This window comes from Fusarium musae, chromosome 4 (assembly GCF_019915245.1).
Source record: "Fusarium musae strain F31 chromosome 4, whole genome shotgun sequence".
Classification (NCBI taxonomy): domain Eukaryota; kingdom Fungi; phylum Ascomycota; class Sordariomycetes; order Hypocreales; family Nectriaceae; genus Fusarium; species Fusarium musae.
The window spans coordinates 2,429,323-2,445,155 of NC_058390.1; the positions used below are offsets into that span (position 1 = coordinate 2,429,323).

General features: G+C 49.8%; 5 protein-coding genes across 5 annotated transcripts; 3 read left to right on the forward strand and 2 right to left on the reverse strand.

Moving 5' to 3' along the window:
• Window positions 1-55: 55 nt before the first annotated feature.
• On the forward strand, window positions 56-564 carry J7337_005682 (uncharacterized protein; the record flags this gene model as incomplete). The annotated part of the gene is made up of 2 exons (XM_044823356.1): window positions 56-105; window positions 267-564. 2 exons carry the CDS (start codon window positions 56-58, stop codon window positions 562-564), a joined length of 348 nt encoding a protein of 115 aa, XP_044681847.1.
• Window positions 565-649: 85 nt separating this feature from the next.
• Window positions 650-1,009, reverse strand: J7337_005683 (uncharacterized protein; the record flags this gene model as incomplete). The annotated part of the gene is made up of 2 exons (XM_044823357.1): window positions 650-906; window positions 976-1,009. 2 exons carry the CDS (start codon window positions 1,007-1,009, stop codon window positions 650-652), a joined length of 291 nt encoding a protein of 96 aa, XP_044681848.1.
• A 1,504-nt stretch (window positions 1,010-2,513) lies between these two features.
• J7337_005684 (uncharacterized protein) lies at window positions 2,514-2,799 on the forward strand (the record flags this gene model as incomplete). The annotated part of the gene is made up of 2 exons (XM_044823358.1): window positions 2,514-2,648; window positions 2,707-2,799. The coding sequence occupies 2 exons, from the start codon at window positions 2,514-2,516 to the stop codon at window positions 2,797-2,799; spliced, it is 228 nt and encodes a 75-aa protein (XP_044681849.1).
• Window positions 2,800-7,831: 5,032 nt separating this feature from the next.
• Window positions 7,832-11,680, forward strand: J7337_005685 (uncharacterized protein; the record flags this gene model as incomplete). Its single annotated transcript, XM_044823359.1, has 2 exons — window positions 7,832-10,327; window positions 10,379-11,680. The coding sequence occupies 2 exons, from the start codon at window positions 7,832-7,834 to the stop codon at window positions 11,678-11,680; spliced, it is 3,798 nt and encodes a 1,265-aa protein (XP_044681850.1).
• Window positions 11,681-13,077: 1,397 nt separating this feature from the next.
• J7337_005686 (uncharacterized protein) lies at window positions 13,078-14,983 on the reverse strand (the record flags this gene model as incomplete). The annotated part of the gene is made up of 2 exons (XM_044823360.1): window positions 13,078-14,781; window positions 14,840-14,983. The coding sequence occupies 2 exons, from the start codon at window positions 14,981-14,983 to the stop codon at window positions 13,078-13,080; spliced, it is 1,848 nt and encodes a 615-aa protein (XP_044681851.1).
• Window positions 14,984-15,833: the final 850 nt, after the last annotated feature.

The window sequence follows — 15,833 nt, forward strand, 5'->3', positions numbered from 1 at the left end:
ATGAAGGCTTCCTTTGTTACCATCATCATGCAGAGGCAGCCAGCTAAGAATAGCAATGAACTCGCCCGAGCTAGAATTGAACATCTGCGATGAGCTGACCAACGTGTGAGTTTGTTCCAGATACATGTGATGACAGGTAGCAGTATGCACAGGGTGAGAAGTGTGACCAAGCTTCGCAAAGATACAATAAGTATAGAACGCTTGAGAGGCCAGTTGAACTGTATGGGCATTAGGCGAATGGCGATATCCGTCTGCACTGTTGCTAGTGGGATTGTCATGACAGCACCAGGGATAATCCAGAGGAGAGGCCTGGAGACCATCGACTTGAAAGTGACCATCACGGATGTTCTCTTGGGAGGCTCCAAGCTCAACATGTTCGACTCCAGATCATCGTCATACGGCCCAACGCTCACCCCCCCTCGAGGCTGCTTTAGCTTGAGTGTCTCTGGTGTCAAGCTCACTAGGATGATACCGCCTCCGAGTACCAAGCCCAAGGACAAGAATAGTGGCATCCATACCGATGACCGAACCAGCTCTCCTGATAGCACAGGGCCTACGAGCTGAGCAGCAAGTACAGAGGCCACAACCCACTGAAACCATGATGATCTAGGAATCATCGTCAGCGATTAGTTTATCTCGCCCCCTGAATTCAAGCTTGCCTCTTGGATTCGGGTACCGTGTCCGCAATGATAGCAAATACCATGGCCTCAGCAACGCTTCGACCTCCACCAAAGAGAAGTGCGACCCCGACACACCAAATTGCTTCGAGTGAAATCATGCCTGATTTCCAGCATACGAACATGGCGCATGATTCTGAGAGTATCATGCTGAGGATACTTGCACCCAGCACAGGAAGTCGGCCGATTCGATCCGAGAGAACACCCAGGGGGAACGCAACTACGCTAGCTGCAGTTTTGTCGTTAGTCTTACAAACAGTCCTAGTAAGTACATGTATGAGGTGGGATGGACACATACCCGAAATAGTGGCGGATATCTGCATCCCCTTCATGATGAAGTTAAGTCGTTGCTGCACCGGCTCATCCCTGCATCTCTCTTCTGGAAGGAGTTCAGGGCTATCGATTCGATGGACATGCTTACATACAATATCTTGCATGAGCTTGATAGATGGTAGGTCGCTTACCGAAAGACCAAGTTGTATGACAAAGAGACAAGCTGAGATAAAAGGGAGCAGGTAGTCCCTCGGCATAGTGTAAGGGCGAGACCACATTGTTGGCCAGAGAAGGGAATGACTTGACAGTTAATGTACTTGTGTGATGTTAGGAGACTGATTCAAGCATGAAAGAAGGAAAAAAGAGAAAGCTTGCTACGATTGAGATCCTGTGGCCGGAAACCTATTGTTTGCTCGACAGGTACCTAGCCATTTTCAATAGATACAATAAGAGTTGCCACGAGAGCAAACTCGACACTCTTGGCCAGTGGCAGGATGATACAACCGCCACGGAACATCTAGGAATGCGCTTCCACATTTAAGCATAGACTTCATGACCCCAGAGCTACCTGCTGAAGATTATCGTGTTTGAGCTGAATATCACAGCCATCTTGATATCCGAGCTGGCCTCTGTGCCCAGTTCCTTCACATAGGATTGGCAATAAACTGACAAAGAACAGATAAATCAATGATAGATCATGATTTAAGCAATTCAGTGAATTTCAACCATGCCTGCTTAGTTTCGCAAGCTTCTCATTTTGTTGATATACAAACTGGTCTTGCAAACTCAGCGGCACGAGTTGTGAAGCAGAGATTGTCATCGGCGAGGAACAATCATCGGGGCGAAGCAATTAAGTATATATGTAGCCATATGAAATATTTGAGAGGAGCCATGTATAGATCTCAAATATTGTCTCAACACCTTTCTATTATTTGTCTGGGCCTATCAACACGGATAGACTCTGCAGTAACTCAGCGGTAGCTAAACACGACCAACCCCAAATACCTTGAAGAAACCTGGCGAATCATTTCATGGGACTTCTTTGTTTCTGTAACTAGTGATCAAGTTGGACGAAGCCATAGTTGTTCATGATTTCATTTCCTTGTCTTCACTTTGAACAAAGAACTCTGGGGACCACCAAATGTCACTAGAGCCTGAAGCAGTATGAAAATAGAAATACTGAACAATACCCGTAGACACACAATAACATCCCGTCAGATTGTATTAAACGTGCTGTTCTGTTGTTCGCTTTTGTGAACAAGGAGTCCTATCCATTATCCAGCGAGCAGGCCTCAAGACTACGGTTCAGTACTCGAACACTGGTTGTTCGATAGGTGAATTCATTAATAGAGTGCACTGGATTTACTGGAAGGAACATTCACTTCCTCGATCCCTATATATTTGCGTTGATAGCGACTTACCTCACTGCAAACACTATCATTATAGCCGTGCAATTGTCCCACCACTCCTTAATCACCACCACCACAACGCTATCCCAGTGAGTATGTTCCCCTCTAAAGAGCCCAGTGTCCTGATGGATAGAAACTGAATATTCATACAGCTATGTGCCGAGGAGAGAACGTTCAATGCAAGGAGTGCTGCCGACTCAGCAGCCGAATCGTCCAGCTCTGCATCCGCGGCGAGCTGATGGCCACCTGCCCCGAAACCATCATCGAGGGTGTCAGTTTAGAAAAGGAAGTATGTCGCTTATGTAGGTATGGAAATATTAAAGGTAAATTTGTGATACCACCTTCAGTGCTCGCACTCTCTAATGAATACGACAGGATCACTTGGAGGGCTTCCAAAGCGCAACCCATACCGCAGCCAGTCCATCGGCCTCGGCGCTTGAAGTATCATAGTGATTCTAGCTGCCGTTGAAGCGCAGTGAGAGAAGAGGCGACTTGCCTTCTTGACCAAGCTCTTTCACCGACTTCCAGCGAATCAGCCAAACTCTCGATTCGACAACAGCCACTTCCATGCTAAGGAGACTGATCACCTGCATGGCTGAACGCGAATCGATAACCACTGGGCTCGACCATATACCACTGAGGAACAGGTCACGGGATAGCGTATTTGGTGGTACCCAGAAGAAAGCCTCATTCTGCAGCTATGAAGAAATGACGGACTGACTACACCACATCACTTGGGGCATTGAAACTACCATTAGTCAAAGGGATACCCCGAGCTCACTTCGAGTAACCAGCATCAGAGCACAAATATAGACCGTGTTGTCGGGGCTCTCGTCCCACTTCAATGCGTGCCATGTATCATTGAGCCACAGCTAGATTTCTGGTCTTGCTAAGATTGTGACGATCATGATATTGTCTATTTATAACCACTTCCCAACACCACAAGCTCAAAGGACGTAGCCCTCGTTGCCGATCCTCCTTACATCAGCCCCCAACACAAGGCAACGCGTATGAGGCGTCAGGCACATGTTGCTGTAATTAGCACCCACTGGCAGAGTAGGAGGTTGAGCAAACATCGACGCATGGGCATGTCCCGAGGAGAGGGTAGGCTATTACCTGAAGCGCCGGGAATGATGACTAGACTTTGGACCGAGCTCGAAGAGCCACCTGGTCTTTTAAACCAGACAGACATGAAGATGCAGATGGTGATGTCAAGGCGTTCGGCTATGCTTTGTTCCTGAAGCACGGGCAGTATGTATTGACTGAGTAGTTGGAACCATAAGAGAGTCTAGAGTTAGATCGCCAATACTCAAGAATATGCTAAAGAGATATGTGACAAGGGAGAGACGAGCATTGATGAGTATTTGTTGTGCCCTCCGCTGCATATGCCGTTGACTAAAGTTGAGCTGCGAGAAGGGAACTGAGTTTGACCAGCAAGCAATGAGATGCCTGGACCGTACTTTTGTCGCTCAAGCAAGCAGGCACATGAGGTACCGAGGACCTGGTATTCTGCAGCAACGCGTAGACTATTCATCTTGTCAAAATTGGATCCATATTCTGATGGTACCCTCAACACACCAATTGAGAACGTAGCTCGCCTTATACCAAAAAGTGGCTGGATAACTTGAGCTGACAAGCTGCAGTGACGACATGGGCCAGCCAAGCTGTAAAGCAGAGACAATGAGTTCCGGTGCGGGCGGCGTCAGAGCCGTGTGAGTGGTGAGACGAGACCACGTAATATGTAGATGGATATTGAGATCGAAGTCTCGAGATGGACAATGTCCAAGACATTTGCAAACACCAGGCTTGTAAGGTTTCATTGTCTCTGTAGAGGTACCGTGGACCCGGGAGCCATTGTACGGCCCTCTTCTCCGCTCAGTCCCGGCACGTAGGAAAATGCCCGACCTTTTTTTTTGTCGCTGTCACGCAGATGATTAGCCATAGTATGTTACTGCAGGATCGCAGACCGACCAGCATCTCGTCCTAGTGCTAAGGTAGTCAGCCTTTTGGAGGGGCAAAAGGTGCCAGCCAACCTGATGGATCCGGGGCTCCGAGGCCTGTCCCGTTGGTTCGGGCCCGATATTGACTTTATGATAACATAGCGCCTATTTCTGAGGCGAGAGGGAGCTCTTTTCTGGTAAACTTTACTACAGAGATGAGATCTTGAACGTTCTAAGCATGTTTTATTGCTGTTGTTGACGGGTTACAGTAAGACCTGCAGGTCCTCGTTCCAGTGTGGTACTGGGTGTAGCGACTTGGGATAATTTCCTGGGCCATCCCGCACGGCCACACGTAGAGGAGAGCACTCTTGCTAGTAGGTTGGTGTCGAGCTGAGCTGAAAAGAACTAAACTGAGTGGATGGGCAGAAGCTGGCCCTGAGAATTGAGTCTTGAATTGTGTGTATAATAAGTTAACCACTAACATGGTCATCGCCCACGTTTATCACAACTGCTCGTTCGGGCCAGGGGAATAGGTACGGTACATATCGACTAACTTGTTTAATTATCAGGAGAGGATCTGATGGGTCTAGGTGGTCCCGGTGGTTTATCACTGGAATCACTCACGCATCATTGACGGATGTATCCAGTTTACTGGAATAGGAGTCACAATCTGTAGCGGCTCATCATGATCGTACAGTAGTGTCGATCAGCTACGACGCACGTGGAGAGCATAGACTGCTGATCATTGTACGGGTAACGGGTTCGCCCACTGGATCATGAGTAATGTCGTTATCTCGCCTCGGAGGAAAGTTGCCTCCTGAGAGAGGTCTCCTTGGGTCTCCCATGTCTGGTTCGTTCACGGTCCATTGTGATATTCCGAGTAGGTAGAACAAAAGAGCCAGCGCCAGCATTCCATTGACCCGCGTGGCTTGTGGAGCTTTCTCAGTTCACGGACCAAAGCATGGTCGCATTTGATTTGCGGTGGCTGCCACGCCCACGCCATATGTAGCTACTAGTCTGGACAGGGATGGTTAAAGTGGTCTTGTCTTGTCTTTGGCCTGGCCTGCCTGGCTTGGCTCGTCTCTAACAGACACACCGGTCTCTTTTTCTGTCTCTAATGTTGGTGATAATGACAAAAAGCTGAGTCTGTCCGTGCGAGGTCGTGTAGGTATGTATGTGTGGGATGATGAACAATTGTTGTTTCTATTCGGTAAATGACATGTAACAAGTCAATTACGACAGAGTTTTGTGGTATGGTTATATGAAACAGATCCGATGTAACATATATCCACGTCCCAGCGAAACCGAGTCTCGAAAGAAGCAATCTGGGACGATAAAGACGTTTATGTGTTTCAACGGCTAAAAGCAAGCAAGCAGACGAGCAAGGTTGTCTGTAAACTGTGACGGTAGCTGTAATGGAAACAGACTGTCCGTGTAGTGTCTGGGATATTATAGAGGCCCAGCAACAGCGATACGAAAAGTGCCTGATGATCCCATACAGAAATCAAGACCATTAGACTCGTATTATACTCACTCGCACGGTTCGCCCATTCTTCGAAGCAGGGCCTTACATACCTAGGTATTCAAGATATCGGCCAACAGTAATTACATACCCGCTAAAGTTGGCATCTCTGTCATGGAAGTGTAGGTAGTAGGTATTTGACCCAACTCAATAACAAATTCAAGCTACTGTTCCACGATGAACGACGGCCTATACTAGTCATGATAAGAGGAACCCTGGAGCCGCAGAAAGACGGTCTTGCCGAGCAACCACGAGGAGGCTTAGAAGCTAGCAGCGTGCTAGTAATGAACATCGCGGAGAAGCTATGAACCTGACTAGGCTTGAAGATATCACGATCACAGGAGGTTGTGGCCACAGCCACAGATCCAAGCTTTATCTGTAGTTGTGTGGTGTGAGTATCCGTAGACTAAAGAGAGGTTGGCCATACCTTTGATTCATTCCATCCGTAGGTATCCGTCTACCCATTAGGAAATCACAGTGGCACAGTGAGTTCTAGACGACTTCTGGTAACTCTCCCACGCAACGTTAATTACTCCAATGCACGACACGATACATAGCGAACCAAGCGAACTCCTGAAGAACACCATCACAACCCCTATCCCAATCAAATCCCGACTCCGCTCCAGCTCCGTCGACCCTCCAAAGAAAAAGAAGAGTCCCTGACTCAAACCCTTGCGATACTGACAGGGTCCTTACCCGCTTGTCCAGGAACGGTGGCTATAGTGGAGTTGCGTCCAGACTCACTGTCCAGTAGCAGCCAAACCTCCAGCTGCCATCCCAGCCCAGTCCACCCCGGCCGCTTCTGTGGAAACATCCTATCGGCACCCATATCCACATTCATTCACCATCATCAACTGCCCGGGGGGCTAGACCCCTTCGAGACTTGGTCGCAAATCCTGTTACTCCAGTAGGCAGTTGCTGCGCTGCGCTGCGACCTCTGATACAGCGTGCGTGCGTGCAGCACCGCGACAGCAGAGACAGTGTCCTAGCAGTACATTCACTATAGCACTACCTTGTATCGTCGATCCTGTACCTCAGGGTCCCGTCCCCAGAACAAGGTCTACCTTGCTCACCTTACCGAATCTCTAACGCCAGAGCCAGAACAGAAGCCCTTCCAGTCCGTCCTCAGTCTTGCCTGTTCTGGGTCCAGGGGCTGCATACAATTACAACCCGCCGGCTGAACGAGACCCTTAGCAGCAGCCAAATCCGCGACTTTGACCTGACCCGACCTGACCTGACTTGACCTGAACTCAGCTCAAATCAAATCTACTGAGCAAACAGGACAGGACAGGAGAGGAGGACTGAGACCTGATCGACACGCCGCGTTCCTCCAACCTACCTTTTTTTCCTTTCTCACCTTGACTTCGACCTCTCTTTTGTTTGTCTTTCAAACTTTGGACAGTCCCTCGTTGACCACTTTTTGACATTGCTCGCTTTTGCGACATTGCGATAATCCACCTATCTGGCATCGCCACTGGTCTTCCTGCTATACTGCAAGGTATGTCTATTATTACAACTATTCCTCATTTCCCAAGGCACAGCCAAGGTTTTTGCTGTCGAGCTGCGATTGAATTGGTGCTCTCGGCCGGCTCGCGACGTCTGGCGCACCCGTGTCCGTCAGCTATTGTCTCGTCAGTGGTCGACTTGTTGTACAACCTGTGACTTATGTTACACAAAAAGCAACTCTCCGTCCCTACTTTCCGCCCAGTTCCGTTCTTCAGATGGCAATACCATTGCGACTGTCGATTAACAGAAATCAGGTTCACTTATCGACCAAGCATATTGCCGTTCAGCCACCTCGAATCGCGCTCCCATCCCCCAACATTTCGCACGTTGGCAGAACAGAACAAGAGCCCGGGCCACAATCCCAATTCTGTGCCCGTCCGAGTTTATTTCGGCTCGCCTCGTACAAGGCAAACGAAACTTCCGGTCAGCGACCACTTCCCTGTCCCCGACGCATTGTTTGGGAGACCTTTGCAGGTCTACCCCCGATATATATAGATTGCAGCCATGGCGACCTCACACGGCGACCTGGCCATGCCGCGGCCTACCTCCGGCATCATCTCCCCCCGCGACGTGAGATCTAGGACACAGAGTATCTCGAGCGATCGACCTTCAACAATTGCCCACAGCCTCATGTCGCCGCCACTCGCTGTATCACCCTCAGCGGCCTTCATCGCTGCTTCGGCCGCTTCTCAGATCGTTACAAACGACCACGATAGCCATGCTGATACCTGGTACGATCAGCACGGTGTTGAGCCAGCTAGCGACCCTGCGCTCGTCTCGGGAGAAGCACTACAGCTTGTCAACAATTTTCTTGACCAGCTGCTTTTCAACTTCCTCTCCAAATCCCAAGCTACTACTCTCGCCAACTTAAGACCTGCCGTTTCGGAGGTGCTAAAACCCAAGCTTGCGAAAGATGCCGTCAACAATGCCGATGAGGAGTTACGTGAATACTTGGGCGACGGCGATGAAGAAGATTATGTGCCGCCTACTGGCGACAAAGCGCGTGACTGGGACCTGGAATTGGTTTGGAAGCGTACCCGTCTTAGGTGCATGGTCTACTCTTCCTTAGGCGATATGGAGGAGGAAGACGAGGACCTCTACATGGAACAGGAGAATCTCGAGCTAGGCGCCAACGAGTCTGTCTCCGATATTATTTCACCAGCTGTTGCAATTTTCCTGACTTCTGTTCTGGAGTATATGGGCGAGCTCACCCTTACTGTCGCGGGACAAGCCGCATACCACAGATTGCGGGCTAAATACCAGAAGGAGATCAATGAAGGGACCCGAAACCCCGCCGATGTCGCCGACCGCATTGTAGTCGAAGAGCAAGACATGGAGAGGGTGGCTCTCGACCGAACACTCGGGCGATTGTGGAGGGGCTGGAAGAAGCGGATACGGTCACCTGTGATCGATCTAAATGGCCGCCCCTTTTCAAGGGCGTCTAATGGCCATTTAAGACAAGACAGTGTGTTCACTGATTCGCCCGCTTTAAGCCGGGTCCCAACCCGTGATGCAGAAGCTGAGGCACAAGATGAACCTGTTGATCCAGTTCAAGTCGCGCTTCCTATTGGAAGTAATGATGTGGATGAAATCGAGATCCCTGGTCTGGCTTACAATAGCGATGATGAAGACGAGGAATTAGAGGCAGAGGAGGAAGTTGGAGGGCGCCGACCTAAGAGTTTGTTGATCCTACCCCTGGGAATTATTCAGGGCCTTCCTACGCCAACCTTATCGCAACCTAACACTCCCGACTTTGTTGGTCGTAAGCGTTCGAACTCGCTTCCAACACCCGGCGCATCACCATATCGTGCTGCTGCTAAAAGATCGAAGGAGAAGGAGGCTGTGCCTGTCGAGGCTAGTGTCGTTGAGGAGCAACAAGAGCCCGTCGAAGAAGTCAAGACGGAGCAAATCAGCAGCGAGAAACTCCGGGATGTTAAGGAGATCGATGGAAGCAAGCCTAAAGACGAGCTTGTTCCGGAGCCAGTGGCTCCCAAGAGCAAGCGGTTGTCAAAGATTATAACAAGCCGCATTCAGTCAAGACAGGAGATCGCAGACGAGGATCCGACTTACGAGAAGGCAGAGATCCTGACATCAGCCCGAGTGTCAGTTGCTGGCAGCTCTTCGCCAGCACTGTCCGATACTGGTGGTCCGTTCCCACTGAGGAGATCATCAAGTGTGCACTCAGCGCGTATCATCGATGTAGCTGGTCCTAAGAGTCCCAGCGGGTCGCGCTCACCCTCAGCTGATGCTGCGGATCGTATCCGCCGGGCGAGTCTGACCATACCTCCAAGCAGTGGTCTCTCCAATGGTGTCAGCGTAGTTGATGTGCAAGCTCAGAACCCCCCCGCAACCTCAACTCGCCCAGGTCCGAAAAGTCGGTCTCCAGTCGATGCCATGCGAGGTTCTGTGCCAGCTGCTGCAACAATCTCTGAGTCTGACGAGGAGATGGATCGAAATCGAACCAGAGAGCAGAGGCCTCACAAGTATATTGCTTATCAGCCTTCCACACCAACTGTTCCAGAGGCTGCCTCCCCCACCGAGGCCAAACGACCTCAAACTATTGTCGGATCCCCACATCACTCACCTGTTCTTCAACAATCTTCATCCAGTACCAAGGTGGCATCCACGCGCCCTGCAAGCACCTCTGAAACCATCACTGAGAAGTCTGCTGAAGTTCTACGAAAGCCGGCAGGCTACTCAAACCGACATGCTGCACGAAATGACAAGGCACCTACTTCTCCCACTCATAGTATTGGCATGGTATCCATAGAGCGATCAAGGACAAGGGAATCGGACGAAGATGGAGGCAACGCGCAGACCCCTCGGCCTATTCACACTTCAGGCTCATCAGGCTCCTCAGGTACAAGTCGACTTAAGGCTGTTCGAACTTCTGAGGACAATGGAAGCCGTTCAGCCATGGCCCGTAACTTTGAGGAGCTGATCCAGAGCAACCAAACCATCACATATACGCTGACGCCTGAGAATATGCGCAACATGGATGTAAGTAAAACATGCATTCCCGAAAGAGAACGGAACTAACGACGACGATAGCACAAGCAGTCACTCGACAATTCAGTGTTTAAGGGATCCATGAAGAATGATGATTCTCGTGCTCATAACCACTCCAGGTCTTCTTCTGCGGCAACCGACATGAAGAGGGCATCTCCCCATCACCGGGTTGGCGACGATAGAATGAAGCCATTACCCTCTCCTAACCCGAACAGACCACGTATGTCTGCTGCACCAAGAGACGCTCGGGTTCCCAGCGAATCAACTGCGGATTTTGCAGAATTTATCAAATCTACTGGTCCCGCAGGAGACAGCCGTCCTATGCAACTTCGAAATGTGAGCAGCCCAAATACCCCCAGCAAGACCAGCCTCGATAGCCGTCGTGTTTCATCGGCAAGCAATCGGAATCGATATATGCCCCGTGATGCTGTGGTCGAGTCCCGTAGTGGCAGCTCGGATCTAATCGACTTTATCCGACAGGGACCCCCAGGCGCAAATAGCAACCGTATTCCTCACAACATCGCACCCTGGGATACAACCGGTGCCGAAGAGCCAGCAGGTGGTAAGGCCGTCGACGCCAACATTCCCGATATCCGATACAGCCAGGCTTCAACTTATGGCACCGAGTCATCAATGCCTTCGATTCACTCATCTATCAACTCCAACACGGCCCTTTTGAAGAACAAAGGACAGCCTGCTCCGACGAGCAAGATGTTTGATGAAGATGACATGATGCCTAAACGCAAGACTCGACGTGTCAAGGATCCCTACGCCATTGACTTCAGCGACGATGAGGATGACGAGGTCTTGCTTGCAACGCCCAAGCCTCCTGTTAAGAAGGAAGAGAGCTTGGCAGAGTTTCTCAAGAACTACGAGCCTCCACCGGAGCCTGTGACGACACCCATCTCACAGAAGATACCAAAGAAGAAAGCCAGCGCACCGAGCTTGATTGGGAGATTCACTCGCAAGGAGAACAATTATTCCAACACTGCACCTGCATCGCCTCAAGGCAACGACACTCGATCTCTAAGCAGCCGTGCAGGCTTCAGGAATTATATTCCTATCCAGGTCAACGTTCCGTCTGGATATGACAAGTACGGGATGCCTACTGGTGAGAACTCATCTCGCCCTTCACAGCCTGCCTCGTCAGCGTCCTCTGGGCGTCGCGTTCCCATGAAGAAGTTTGAGCCTCGAGATGCAGTATCGAACGTTTCACGTACGTCGGACTTGGCAGCATTTTTGCGCACTTCGGAGCCTCCGCCAGAGCCTGTGATGGCTCCTCCACCTCCCAAGGAAGAGAGCAGCAGTAGTCTATCGAAGATGTTCAGTCGCCGAAAGAAATAATCGACGACAATATATGTTGTCTGTGCCTACGGCCTGATTTATTTTTTTGCCGTTGCTTTTTGCGAAAAGAAAAAAAAAACGTTCTAGACGAGGATCTATACGCTCATGAGCTCATGTACTTCTTAATCTTTATTACCGGATGTCGGATTGTGATATGGGATCCCGGGACATGGGTCCAGAATGCGATTCATACCGTCCATGGGCGGATTTTTAGTTTGGCCTTGTCATTTTTGTCATATGGCATCAGCATGCATCTTGATATGCCTTCTGGATGTCTCGGGAAGGGTTTTCGTGTCTTGTTGTCAGTCGAAGCGCAGAAAAGAGACTGCATGGGGCTCTCTGGCGAGTGTGAACGTGTATAAAGAAGATGTATGAGGGTGAACACGCTTCAAGAATAAATTCTTGCACTTTTGACTCTACGGGGATGTGTCTACACATATCTGAAGCATGCATTGCACTATCAATCCTCCAATTTCGAAGTTACAGTCACAATGAGTATCTGTTAACGCCAGACGATGATGAAACATGATATGATATATCGTATCCTAGACCATTGGAGTGTTTGCTAGCTCCCATAGTATGTATAACCGCAAGACAGCTGAGCCAACCGCTCTAAGCCGACGTTTACGCACATTGTGACAAAGATCGAACGAGGAATACACTGCGACAACCTGGGCGGCAGATAGAGTTGCGATTTCCCTTAATTTGCTTGCCTCATCTTTACGATTGACAGATTTGAACGCGGAAGATGTGTGGTTCGAGTCGATCTAGGATCCGAACTAGTCAAGCTCTAGTAGAAATTACTGGCTACTAAGCTACCTACCTGTCACATTGGAATTTACAATAATACGTCAAATGACAGAATCGGACCTATCTTTGCGGCATTGTCGGACGCAGTCGCCTTGTCAAGGCTGGGGGTTGGCTTCAGGCGAACCATCAGACGAGAGGCTGAGGCTCTTCCCCCAATGACCTGTAGAAGGGTTGCATGAAACTGCCAGAAGAACTCATACTTCACTCTTGAGTCTATAGTGAGTTGTCGCGTCACTCAAACTGCCATTGTTTGTACCTGGGTCTAGCATATGAGGTTGCATTGCCTGAGCCTGAGCCTGAGCCTGAGCCTGAGTGTCCACATACATTCATGAAGGAGTCGCCTGCATATGACATGATTGCCCTGAGCCGACTTGATTCTTGGTTGAGAATTCACTGAATCCATGTGCCGTCCTGTATAAACCCATGATGTTCTATTATTACTGACTATGGTTTCTCATATTTGTAGAAATGTATTTGCTCCAAGACGATCTCTGACAGGGCTATGGAAGGCCTCAAGGTCACGCAATAGAACTGAGGCCTCTCCCACACACACAAATGCACGCGCACACGCGCACACGCGCACGAGTTCATCGCCAAGGGCATGGATATGAAAGATCAAAACCATGTGCACTCCCGTTGCCCATACTCATCGTCTGGTAAAGCGAGGGCCGTGATCTGACAAAGTTGGCAGATGCGATGGGATCCTCCTTTTGTGGCGATGCAGACTCACAAAAATCCTGGTTTGATGACCATAGTATGCCTTTCTGTCCGCGACTTGTTTCCGAACGGGCAGAGGTGCCAAGATGGCTATTTACACCTTGAGCTTGGGCTGCATAATTCGGGAACCCCTGAAGAACATATTCTGGGTCGAACGAAATGAGGATGATGGGCCTCAATTGTCCGTAGGCCATATGAGTTGGTGAATATACCAATATTCGCTCATCCATAGACCATTCGATCCCCTGAATAGGCTGGACGGGGTTGAAAACGCCTTGGAGCTGAGCCAAGTCACTATCGTAGTGGCATGTTTCTTGGTCTCGTGGCCATATGTTGACTGACGGTTTCTGTTTCTTGGGCTGCACTCTGAGCTGCAACATCGAGTCAGGGCTGTAAGCCTCAGAAACAAGGTCGATGAAAGCACCGCACGATGGGTTGTATGAACGCACAAAGCATTCTTGGAGGGTGTATGCTTTGGCGTTAGATGGGCTGTCACCAATGTGGATCGTCTCACTTGATCGTTCTTCAACATGATTCTCGCTACTCCATTCATCTTCTTCGAGGCTATCCACGGCTGACTCTGGCGGAGAGGGCAGAGAAGGCTCTGGCTGAGGGGCTTCTTCTTGTTTGGCAAAGTCAAGCTCCTTTTTGTAGCACGTCCTCTGGCTGCCTGCATTTCCCGGGAACCACTCCTTTCGGGTCTCGACAATGAAGAGATTCCCTGTTTTCTCGTCTTTAGTGAGCTGCAATGAAGTCCAACGCTCGTCTACTGCGCCCTCTGAGTCATGAAGACGCCATAGGTTGCGCATCGGAGGCTTCTCGCACTTCTCGTGGATCGCATTGTCCACGGGGAACCTCACAACTTGGTAGAAGTTATTGCGCATTCCATCATCGGCTTCTGTTCTGAACGTGTTCGAAACACAGTAAAATTGACCGTCGATGATTTCAAAGCAGACGTCGGACCCTATACTCTCCCCGCCAAGGTCCCATAGAATCAGCTGCGAATCAGCCCACGTGCGAGTCTGGAGATTGAGGCAATGAATTCCCCATCTGTAACTGCCATCTAGTGTGGCAGTTGATTTTGAACCCCAGAACAGGTAATTCTTGTCATTGCGTACAAATAGCGGGTGTCTTGAACACGGCCTTTGTACGACAACCCATGTGGGAGACTCTCTGAGCTCGAAGATGATAAGCCAACTGCTCGTGGTGGAATCTCGGACAACTTGAGTGGCAAGACACGATAAGATGCCCTCGGCGTAGTAAAGGGGCTCAAAGGTGTGCGGTCTTTGACCATCGAAGTCTCTTACTGCGAGCTTGAGAAGTAGCGGAACATCGACTATCCTTTCAGACGTGAACTTTTTGTCGATTGTGCTGAGGACACGGAGATGGTCGCTATTGACAGTGTAGCACAAGTGTCCATTCGTATAGATGAAACGATCCGCCATGGCAACTATAGCAACCATCCATGGCTCTGCTGCCTGGACCGCTATTCGCCGCTTAGCAAGCTTACGGAATGACCTTGGAAAGTCCTTGGTAGACTGCGCCTCCTGAGCCTCTGCGGAATACGGTGCCTTCTGAGATGTTGTCAGCGGGGACTATCTCACCATTGGAAGACAAGAGGCCGGGACGAACCAAGAGGGCAAGACGACACATTCGTCTGTCGTAGAGAATGTTGGTCAATGATTTGCAGGACAGCGCCAAGTTGAACACATCTTCAACGTTGAGCAACTCAACAAGAAGAGAGACAATCTCGAGAGGTAGTTTAAGAATGCTCATGGCGATGCTGCGAAGAGAGAGCGAGGAGACAAGATTCTGTTGAGCGGCGTGGGTTCATGTTCACAAGCGGCTAGATATACCGAGCTGTATACAGAATACGACGTTATTCACAGCGCCCTGGTCGTTATTAAGTCCCTCATTACGGGAGAAGAGGGGAGCAGAGCCGCAAGACTCCTTGAGCTCCGAGTCACGATCCACAGCCTCGTCGGGTTCAAGGAGCCTGCCTACCCCTGCTCATAGGAATGCCAACGAATTCTTGGACGCCCCATGTCTTTGATTCTAAATTCGATTAGTCAAAAGAGCAATCATGGCGAGTTGGAAATTCGTGGTTGGTTGGTGTTTGGATCAAGAGCAAGTTTTCGCAGAGAATGAGGCTCTTTAGCTGACGATCGCTTAGAAGAGTCTAAGCTCGCGTGCCACTGTTTTCTTCTTCTTCTTTTCTTTTTTTCTTTTTTTCTATTCAGGTCAAGGTGACCAAAGCTTGACCTCGATGTGCAGGTCCTCGACGTCGCGAGGATATCGAGATGGTGTATGTAGAGTCTAAGTTAGGTTAAACATGTGTCTTCAGACTTGATCCGTCGTTGTACTAAGCAATTAGTCTCGTGGCGCAGTCGTACTAATCGTCGTACTAACGACGAACATGGTGTAACTCGTTCCAGAAAGTAAATCAAGAGGCTCTGCTGGTGTTGTACGGCGGTTCAACCCTAAGAAGCATAGTCGATATTCTACAGCCTGGCACTCACTTACCTGTCGGGTTTGCCACACGTAGTTTGTATGCATTTCCTTCAGTCCCGAGCAGTCTTTGGCTTCAGTTCAGCTCAACAACAACAACAACAACAACAACAACAAC